General features: G+C 41.6%; 1 protein-coding gene across 1 annotated transcript; it reads right to left on the bottom strand.

Moving 5' to 3' along the window:
- Positions 1 to 2,066: 2,066 nt before the first annotated feature.
- On the bottom strand, positions 2,067 to 10,740 carry LOC137136354 (DNA excision repair protein ERCC-6-like). The gene is made up of 3 exons (XM_067521637.1): positions 10,641 to 10,740; positions 7,804 to 7,848; positions 2,067 to 7,321 (listed from the first exon to the last, which is right to left on the bottom strand). Exons 2-3 carry the CDS (start codon positions 7,836 to 7,838, stop codon positions 2,227 to 2,229), a joined length of 5,130 nt encoding a protein of 1,709 aa, XP_067377738.1. The 5' UTR covers positions 7,839 to 7,848; positions 10,641 to 10,740; the 3' UTR covers positions 2,067 to 2,226.

Genomic DNA, 10,740 nt, shown 5'->3' with positions numbered 1-10,740 from the left:
ACAACATCTTTGGCCTCGTCAAAATGATTTTCGGTACTTTATTTTGAAACTACAACCCTTTAACCGGACCGTCACGGTTTGTTCAGACCACGTGACAAACTAATACAGGCTGGAGAAACCTTTGGACGCGCATGCGCGCCATGACAGCAAACGTCCCTTATCACATAACTTTATTATGTTTTAATCGGGAAGAAGAAAGAAAAGTTCGACCTTCCCCTTAGTGATATTTGAAAAGTGATCCATTAAAGAGTACAATCCAATACTATACGGTAAATTCATTCTGCATAGATACGTTCACTGTTGGTATTTTAATTATATCTTGAAACCTTTACATGTGCCACATACCTGGACTTGCACAGTCATGTTATCAACAGCATCAAGTTACACAATGTTTTTTTTATCAGTAATTCAGTCATTTTGATGGCCACATTCTTACTGTAGTACTGTTACTTTTGGACTTAGCAAGTACATTTTAGAGCAAGTAATCAGCACTTTTGTTGCGGTAGTTTTAAACAATTTTAACTTTGATTACAGCTACAACTATTGATTACATCACTATCCCCCTACTGATTGGTTATAAGTACATAAATATTTTGTGTCCCCAATTTTAGAATCCTATTCCAAACTCCACCATTGCCTTTTTTTTTCTGACAGACCAGTCATTTTAACTTTCTGATAAAACCTGACAAACAAGGTTACTGTTCCTTTTGATGATCATTGTGATGATTTGTGCTTTTCTGTTTGATGTGACTGTAAACTGAGTATCTCCAGACATTTTTTACTGTATTTCATGTGTTTTTCCCAAAGAACAAACTGACCATTTAACAACTCAACTCAGCGTTCATTTTTATTATGACACAAAAACTTGACATAGGCCTTTTTATGAACATTACACAAACCTAAAACACTGGTTTGAGGTTTTTAAACAGTTTCATACAAGCTTTTAGGGCTACAGTAAAATAAGGGAATTCAATTCTGAAAATAAATGTTGTCAAGTATTTGACCAGGGGTTTTCACTGAAAAGTTAAATATGCATTCAATTTTACTCTGCATTTTTCCTGTCAACAAATCTCCAACACAAGCTCAAACATTAGTGTGTATAAAAGCTTGATTGTCCTATTCCTCATCTGTGGCGAATTTGTTTTAAATGAGTCATGTTTGCAGCCATAGAAGATAATTTGGTTCTGTTAATCCACCACTGTGGGCCAGAGTAAATATCTAAAGAAATATTGGATGGCTTGCCATGAAATTTCAAAAAGATCTGATAGGATTATTAACTATCCATCAAAAGTAAGTCAATTAACATCTATTTTGATCATCTTTTAAAAGGAATTTCTAGCAACATGTCGACCATTTCAAGCTTCCAGCATCACATTATATGCAGTTTGCTGCTTTGTTACATCCTATATTTGATCACTTAAAAATCTGGGTTTTGTTGGCTTATTTGAGGGAAAGGAAAACAGAACATATGGTGAGATAACTTTAAGCTCAAAAAAGTGGTAACTGACTTGTTTTTGTTCCTTCTGGTGTTTCATAGACTACAACTAATCAAAAAATGAAAAGCAGAGAAGATGAGATAATCCACTCTCACCCCCTAACTAGCAGAGCATTTATCATTCAATTTATAATGTGTGTAATGATGATCTAGTGCCATAACCAGGTCAACAATTGTACCATTTTTGAGTATTATTCTTGATTTATAACGATTCCTGCAAACTGTGGTGAACATGTCAAACTTAATACATGCTCAACACCAACTCGTTGTTTAATTGCTGAGACTAAGCACAGTCCCACAGAGCTGCCAGCACTTTTCCTGACTCTCATTAAAGAAATGTTTTAGTTTTTATAATATTTGAAAGATGTATGTGTCTAGAAAAAAACAGGAACAACTGAGCTGAGGTAAACGGCCAATAAACTCAAAGTGTTGGAAGATGGGCCAATACATTGGTATTTTAATTCTAATGGCAAAAAAAATCTTTTTTAACTAAATTTGATACTATAAACTGAATGAATTAAATGAAATTGTTTATTTATTAATTTTTATAGTGAGATCCTCTCTGATGTATCAAGCTCAGGTTTAGTGGTTGATAACCCAAGGTTACTGCTCATTTCCTCTCCTGCCTCATTCTCTTTCTCATAGTCATCTTCCACCTCCTCCTCTCCCTCTGTGTTTAATGTCTTTCCTGCCTTTCTCCTCCAGCTGAAGGTCATCGTGAGTTGAACTAATTATCTCCTCCTTCTCTTCCTCCTCCTCCTCCTCCTCAGTGTTTGTCTCTCCAGCCATCTCTCAGCTTCATCACCATGTCTGTCTGAAAACGCAACATAATTACTGCTTTCATCATCATCAGCCATGTCCTGGTTATTAATGTCAAGGTCTTCGATGAGGGACTGGAGTAGTGAACGGCGTGAGGCCACAGAGCTGTTTCCTCTGAACCTCTCGCTTGACCTGAGTGGGGTTGAAACACTGGGTACTGATTTAGGTGTGGAGGCTACAAGCTGCTGCTTGATCATCTCCTCCTGCTGATGCTCCTCGTTAGTTGAACCAAAAATGTAATTCTCTTCTACCACCTCCTCTCCCTCTGTGTTTGATGTCTCTCCAGCCCTCTCCTCCTCCTCCTCCTCCTCCTCCTCCTCCTCTGTGTTTGTCTCTCCGGCCATCTCCTCCTGCTGAAGCTCATCATCAGTTGAACCAATAATCTCCTCCTCTTCTACCTCCTTCTCAACCTCTGTGTTTAATGTCTCTCCAACTATCTCCTCCTCCTCAGCAGCTTCATCCTCCTCCTCAGCAGCTTCATCCTCCTCCTCAGCAGCTTCATCCCCATCCTCAGCAGCTTCATCCTCCTCCCCCTCTTCAGCATGTTTCTCTGAAAAGTCACTATCATTACTGCTTTCATCATCATCATCAGCCATGTCCTGGTTATTGGTGTTAAGGTCTTCGATGAGGGACTGGAGTAGTGAACGGCGTGAGGCCACAGAGCTGTTTCCTCTGAACCTCTCGCTTGACCTGAGTGGGGTTGAAACACTGGGTACTGATTTAGGTGTGGAGGCTACAAGCTGCTGCTTGATCATCTCCTCCTGCTGATGCTCCTCGTTAGTTGAACCAAAAATGTAATTCTCTTCTACCACCTCCTCTCCCTCTGTGTTTGATGTCTCTCCAGCCCTCTCCTCCTCCTCCTCCTCCTCCTCTGTGTTTGTCTCTCCGGCCATCTCCTCCTGCTGAAGCTCATCATCAGTTGAACCAATAATCTCCTCCTCTTCTACCTCCTTCTCAACCTCTGTGTTTAATGTCTCTCCAACTATCTCCTCCTCCTCAGCAGCTTCATCCTCCTCCTCAGCAGCTTCATCCTCCTCCTCAGCAGCTTCATCCCCATCCTCAGCAGCTTCATCCTCCTCCCCCTCTTCAGCATGTTTCTCTGAAAAGTCACTATCATTACTGCTTTCATCATCATCATCAGCCATGTCCTGGTTATTGGTGTTAAGGTCTTCGATGAGGGACTGGAGTAGTGAACGGCGTGAGGCCACAGAGCTGTTTCCTCTGAACCTCTCGCTTGACCTGAGTGGGGTTGAAACACTGGGTACTGATTTAGGTGTGGAGGCTACAAGCTGCTGCTTGATCATCTCCTCCTGCTGATGCTCCTCGTTAGTTGAACCAAAAATGTAATTCTCTTCTACCACCTCCTCTCCCTCTGTGTTTGATGTCTCTCCAGCCCTCTCCTCCTCCTCCTCCTCCTCCTCTGTGTTTGTCTCTCCGGCCATCTCCTCCTGCTGAAGCTCATCATCAGTTGAACCAATAATCTCCTCCTCTTCTACCTCCTTCTCAACCTCTGTGTTTAATGTCTCTCCAACTATCTCCTCCTCCTCAGCAGCTTCATCCTCCTCCTCAGCAGCTTCATCCTCCTCCTCAGCAGCTTCATCCCCATCCTCAGCAGCTTCATCCTCCTCCCCCTCTTCAGCATGTTTCTCTGAAAAGTCACTATCATTACTGCTTTCATCATCATCATCAGCCATGTCCTGGTTATTGGTGTTAAGGTCTTCGATGAGGGACTGGAGTAGTGAACGGCGTGAGGCCACAGAGCTGTTTCCTCTGAACCTCTCGCTTGACCTGAGTGGGGTTGAAACACTGGGTACTGATTTAGGTGTGGAGGCTACAAGCTGCTGGAAGGCATCATCAAGTTGACTCTTCATCAACTGCTGCCTCTCATCAACACAGTCATCTCCTTCTTCTTCACTGTCATAAATCACTGCAGCTCTTTTCCTCTTGGCAACTACAATGGAATCTTGTGATGTGTCCATTTCAGAGGCATCACCATTGCTTAGGCTTTGCCTGAATTCTTCTTTAAGGTGCATTTTAGAAAGAGATTTATTCACATCAAAACTCCCCTCCATCTGTAGTTGTGAAAGCAACTGCTTCTGCTCAGCTTCGGTCTCTTGGCCATCCTGAACATCATGGTCTGAGAACATGTCACTGTCCTCCAGCTGGAGATTGAAGTTACCTTCTAATGATTCAACCGAACCACTGTCCATTTTCAAGCTTAAATTAGATGCTTGCAACAGAGACAGTCTTTTGTTTTGCAGTGGTGTAATAAGGGGATGGCTTAAGTCCATTTTAGACTCTTTGTATTCTGAGTGTGTGTTTAGTTGTTGTTTATTGTCATCAACCGATGTAATGTATATGGGGCTGCCCTCACCTGCTGAAGCAACATTAGTCTCTGACATCACTGACTGGCCCACTTGTTCCTGAACAGAAAGATCTGCAGAATGTGCAACCTCAGTGATCATGGACTGCTGTGTTTGTTGCTGAATGGAGGTTTCTGCAGCATCTTCAGCCTCTGACACAACTACTGACTCCTTAATAATCTCCTGTGCAAAGTTATCTTCTGCTTCTAAATAGCTCCTTTCCTGCTTGATCAGTTGGGGTTTGGGGGAATCCAGGATCAGGTTTGGCCTTTCAGGCTTATCCTGCTTCACTTCTACAGGTTGATCCTCTCTCATACAGTCATCTGCAATTAGATCAATAACTTGGTTACTTGAATACTGTTGGCTGTTATCCTTGCCAAAGCTCGAGTTGTCCATCTCTACCAAAACAGGTGAACCATTTAAATTGCTGTCATGTTGTGGATATGAAGGGCTTGGTTTTGGATTTCTGAGGTTTTTCTCCTGAGACAGTTCTCTGTTGCAGTCTACTGGTGGTCTGTCCAAGGCTGGTTCAGTGCTCAGAGCCAGGCTTTCTGCCAGCTGCAATTGCAACTCTGACTCTGCCTTCATCAACTCCTGAGCCTTTTGGACCCTGCCTTCAATGTACTGGTGCTCCTCCTGGTCCTCTGGATCCTCGTCATGATTAACATTCAGGGAGAACATGAGGTCATGGTCAGAGATTCCAAACATCTCCATCGTGTGCAGGTGAGCAATATGTTCGTCCAGTTCAGGGTCTGATCGCCTGTACCTGGAGTGTAAGGCCTGGAGCTGCAGCTGTGTGGAAGAGGACCGGGTTTCCTCCAGAATGAAGAGCTCCTTCAGCTCCTGCTTGCTGAAGTACCGAAATGGGTTCTTCTTGTCCCCAGTATTCTGTCTGATGAGGGAGTCTTTAAAAACCTGCCGTCTATAGATCTTCTCCTCCACGGTGCCGCAGGTGATCAGCCTGTAAATGATGACGTTTTCAGTCTGGCCGATGCGGTACGCCCTGTCCACAGCCTGAGCGTCTGTTGCTGGGTTCCAGCTTGGATCGTAGATGACTACTCTGTTTGCTGCCGTCAGGGTGAGGCCAACTCCACCAACCTGTGTGGTCAGGAGGAAGACAGAGTAACGTTCATCTTTCTGGAACAAAGTGATGAGCCGCTCCCTCTCTGCAAGCTGTGTTACTGTGCCATCCAGTCTCAATACTTTGAAGCCTCTGTTGCCCAGGATGCGTTCAATAATGTCAAGCACCTTCCTGTAATGAGCAAAGACAAGCGTGCGGTGGCCTTCTTGCCTGAGCCTTTCAAGAAGTGCAACAAGAAAAACAAGCTTCCCAGACTCAGATATGAGGGTCTCATCAGGGGTGTTAGCAATGCTGTTATTGTCAATACACACATCGTCATTCTGCTGGTTCTCAGCTGTAGTCTCATCCAAACCTAACTTGGCCATGGCTCCAGCAGAGAGCAGCCTCGGGTGGTCGCAAAGCTTTTTCAGGATGGTCAATTCCGCCAGCGGTGTCCGGGTTGTCATGAGGAGCTCCTTGACGTGGTCCAGTGAAATGAACTGTCTATAAATATCCTCCTGGATGGCGCTCAGGTAAGTCCAGACAATCAGGTCGTTCTTCCTCGTCAGTGTGGGCATGGTTGCTCCCGAGTTCTTTTGGTGGTTTGGAATTTCCTTGTTGTTAGACTGCTCCTCTTTCATTTTGCTTTTCTGCACTTCTGACTTGGTCCTGCGGAGGAAATAGGGTTTTATTATGGTCATTAGGTTCTCAGACATGCGACAACCCAAAGCCTTTTCCCCTGGAGTGGCATCCTTTTCTCTGGCACGAGTGATGGGGTTCTCATACTCCGTTTTGAAGGTTTTAGCTGTGCCGAGGAGGGTGCCCTGGCAGGCAAAGTCAAATAGGGCCCACATTTCTCTCAGGTTATTCTGGACTGGAGTTCCTGTGAGAAGAACTCTGTTTTTTGAAGGTATAGCATAGGCACTTTTGGCTGTTTTGGTAGATGCACTTTTTATCTTGTGTGCCTCATCCAGGATCATGTAATCCCAGGTGAACTCTTTGCCATGATATGATGCCAATTGCTGCCAGTTGTTTATAAGCATAGTGTACGTCGTGATGATGACACCATTCCTTCTCTGAACTTTCTCCAAATTCTTAGCCCTCTCTGATTTGCTGGTACCGTAAAACTTCTTGACCCTCATCTCAGGAGTCCACTTGGCAAACTCCTTGGTCCAGTTTGTGATGAGAACATTTGGCAAGATAAGCAGTGTGTGTTTAGCCTGCTCATTATCATACATCCCAGACAGGAAGGAGATCACCTGGATGGTTTTACCAAGGCCCATGTCATCTGCCAAGATCCCACCTTTACGACCGTCTCTGTAGAGACTGTACAGAAAGGCCACTCCGTCTCTCTGGTAGTCATAAAGCTTGTCATGTAATTCCTTGAAAAGCATTAAGCCGCTGTTGTTGACATTGACAAACTCTTTATCTTCCTCTTCAGAGTCATTCTCAGCAAGGTCTTCGAGTTTTTTTATCCTGCTTTCAAGTTTTTGACTCCGGTGAATTTTGTAAGCCAGTTTGAATAAGTCCAGTGCTTTGTGCATGTCACCTTTTCTGGCAACATCTTTACCATCTTGAATGAATCTGAAATAAACAAAAGACAAAATATCAAAGGGCTGAATAAACAAGACAATGCAACTGTAAACAATTGCTAAAGCTTAATTTCACCATGTAATCCAACTAATTTCTTGACTAACTTTTACTATTTAGATTCTGGTTTTCAAAATTCAGTCCTGAAATTTACCTGCTGCTCTGCTTCTCCTCATCTCTGTTTTCTTCAGAGTTTCTCAACTAAAACCGCAAATCCAGCATTGGACTACATCATGTTGTATTTATTTTAAATGTGATCCATGAGCTGAACAAGAAAAACTCATGTCCACAATGAATAAATGTTAGAAATCTTTATCATGGCACTTTTCTTTCTGACAAAATTGACTTTTGGGTCCCAGATGCTACTTTTCTTTCATTCTGAGCTTTGTCAAACTAAGTCAGAGTGGAAGGTTATTTAATCTCAGCTTGTGAAACCAGAGAACACAACAACAGTGTCTTTAATCTCTTACAGTTACCTGTGGTAGGTTTCCATTTTGTCGTCTGTATCCATGGACAAAGACCTGTTGAGACAAACACTGTGTTTTACAAGCACAGACAAGACTTGGTAACTAGCGGTTTATAATCTCACCATAATTAATGCTGTAATACTTGATATGACAGCTAATTTCTTACCACAGCCAGTGGTGTATAGTAACTAAGTGTCAGCACATAAAGTGGTTAAAATCAGTTCCACCTTTACAAGCTGCTGGTTTTGTTCCACGTCACATTTGTTCTATAGCATCACTGATTTTCAGCTTTAGTTTCTTATTCATCACTAGAACAACATTTGTCATATGTTTCACCTTTGACACTTTGCAGTTTACAGCACAAATATAAAATCAGTTGACAATGTTTTCTCTTGCTAAAAGGTCTCATGTCTTTTATGTGCAGCTTCCAACATTTGCACTTTTTATTGTTACTAACTAACAGGTCAGTTAGTGACTAGAAGAGATGAAACAAATGTTGACGGTTTTTTACTGGTCAGAAATCAGCTTTGTGAAGTGGTTTTCTCCCATTTCAGGTTTCTGCAGAAAACTGTTAGGAGGCAAATGTGTAACAACTGTGGACCAGACTAGAACATTCCTGTGATGACAGATCAGTCAGTACTGCTGCTTTTAGGCTTAAAGTACATTTTACCATCTTTTAACTACAGAGGTCACATAACGTTAAACGGAGTGAAATATAGTTTCACTTTGAAATGTAGCATATGCACATACATCTAATACTCAAGTTAAACACCAGTAACTACAAGCTGTATTTATACTACATTATATAAGTTAGTTTTCACAATTGTGAACACGAAGATGCAACACTTCTCAAAAAAATTGTTTCCAGGAACCAAAGGAGGAAGGACATTTTTGGTTCCATTTTATTTTTAGATTTTTATAAAGGATTTAACTTTGTTGAGCATCCCTTTATACTGAAAACATTATAATATCACAACCAAGATATCAATATCATCTTGGTTGTGCTGGCTGAGAAGTATGAAGATATTCTATCCATCAATGTTCATAACACCAGAAAGAAAACCCAATCATCATCATCATCTCTTTCCTGATTCCATTTCCTCACAAGCCAAACAGATCACATCTCATTTTAAATAACCAATTAACTCCTAAATTTTCTTTAACTCCATATATAGAATATTAATAGTGTTAACTCAGGGACTTGAATCCTCAGACGTTTGCAGAGGATGTCTACTCATGTGAGTGACCTGTGGCCTGTCAGACATAAATTATTTATTCTTCTGTCAGACCTGCACAGACTCTTGAGAACTGTATTTTAATAGAAATATAACATACAACAAAACAAAACAACTAAAGACAACACTCAGAGAATATATGGAGACCGGGGAGGTAAAAGACCAGTTACGGTGAAAACATTGTTGTAGCAGCAATGATTGAGAAACATGCTTTTGTCTTTACCAAGATGCTTTGCTAAAGTTGGCCTTAAGATAAAATGTACATTCTAAATAATAAAGCTTGTCAGGAGTGCTCCACCTATGGATGCCAGGACACTGTATTCTTTAGGGACTGTGTCCCTCGTCCCCTGTCTTAAAGACTCCTATGCTCAGAGAGAATATGTGAGTAATCAACTGTCAAATTATTTTTATGCAAGTAGAAAAAGGAGATGTTTTGGTGCATATCACCTATTGACATGGTTAGAGGTTAAAAAATTTTTTTAAGGTCGACTGTTGGGGAAAAAAGGAAACATTCTATTGTCCAGGCTAAAAGTAATGAGGGCTACAATGCTTGGAAACTAAAAAACATGCAGTAGCAGCCAGAGGAGCAGCTCTGATAAACCTCCGTCAAGTAGCAGAGGTCCTGGGTTTGAACAGGAGGTGACTGAAGACAACCAGTTGGAGGGGGGACCAGTGTAGGGCGGCTATGTCCCTACTGAAGCACAGCACAGATAAAGAGCAGATCTTCATGAAAATGAAGCAAACATTCGCACACAGACAAAGGTTCACTCATGATTCTGAGAAGAGTTGCACAGGACTTAAAGTGTTCCCAAGATTCCATGACATGAAAGGAGTCTGGTGAGTTCATAGTATCTCCGACTATGTTCATGGTGATGAGAGAACTTTTTCAAACATTTAAAGATGTTGATAAAACATCATCAGCTAATGCAAACCACTTGTTTTTGTTTTAGCTGCTGTAGAATTTCCTGCTGCTGTTGGTAGAAGAAACCACATCAGAAACTCTCGAGAAGTGAGGGACTTTCCTGAAGCCAAAATTCAAAGGGTTTTTCACCTCCTGCTATCAGCACAAACACATTTGTGCAGATCAAGGTTAGAAAGAGTGATGTAGGCATTTGCCATGAAAATTCAAGGGTGAAGGATCTCAGGTCTAAGCTTCTGAACTGAGCTGAGCAATTCGGCCAAAAGGTTCAGATGTATTCTTTGCAAGTCAACTCACAGCTGGTTTGGCATTGTTGTTTTACAGGGGAGTGGGCTGCTCTGAACAAGTGTCAAATGACGCCTCTGCATTAATGTACATCATGAATGGTGTCTTCTGGAGACATGTGCAAAGCTGACAAACGAAAAGGATTTTTACACCATTTCTTACAGTTAAAATAGGGAAATAATGATGAACACTTGATACACGAATGTAAAAACCTTAAATTGAAGCACAAGTCAGAAGCATTGAGAACGTTGTTCTCACTAAATGACTCATATGAGTTATACTTTTATTTCAAATGTTCACCCTTTGTCTTTACTGCTCAGCTTGATTGTGGACTTTAACTCGTTTTGGGGGCTTAATTGTTAAATTATAAACTTTTCAATAAAGTTATAAAAAAAATGTTAACTTACTTTTCCAGTTTCTCAGAAATTTCCGCAACTCCAGAAATCCATCTTGACAAATGTTCTAATCCCGGTTATGAACGTGATTCTGATCAAGCTGATATGTGGT

This window comes from Channa argus, chromosome 11 (genome assembly GCF_033026475.1).
Source record: "Channa argus isolate prfri chromosome 11, Channa argus male v1.0, whole genome shotgun sequence".
Lineage (NCBI taxonomy): Eukaryota > Metazoa > Chordata > Actinopteri > Anabantiformes > Channidae > Channa > Channa argus.
Note: the sequence above shows the minus strand (reverse complement) of the source record. Positions and strands in the feature narration are given on the sequence as shown.

Coding starts and splice junctions, on each gene's coding strand:
- LOC137136354 (XM_067521637.1), bottom strand. CDS start 7,838: ATGGATACAGACGACAAAATGGAAACCTACCACAG. Junction 7,322..7,803: donor AAAATGGAAACCTACCACAG/GTAACTGTAAGA, acceptor TGTTTATTTCAG/ATTCATTCAAGATGGTAAAG.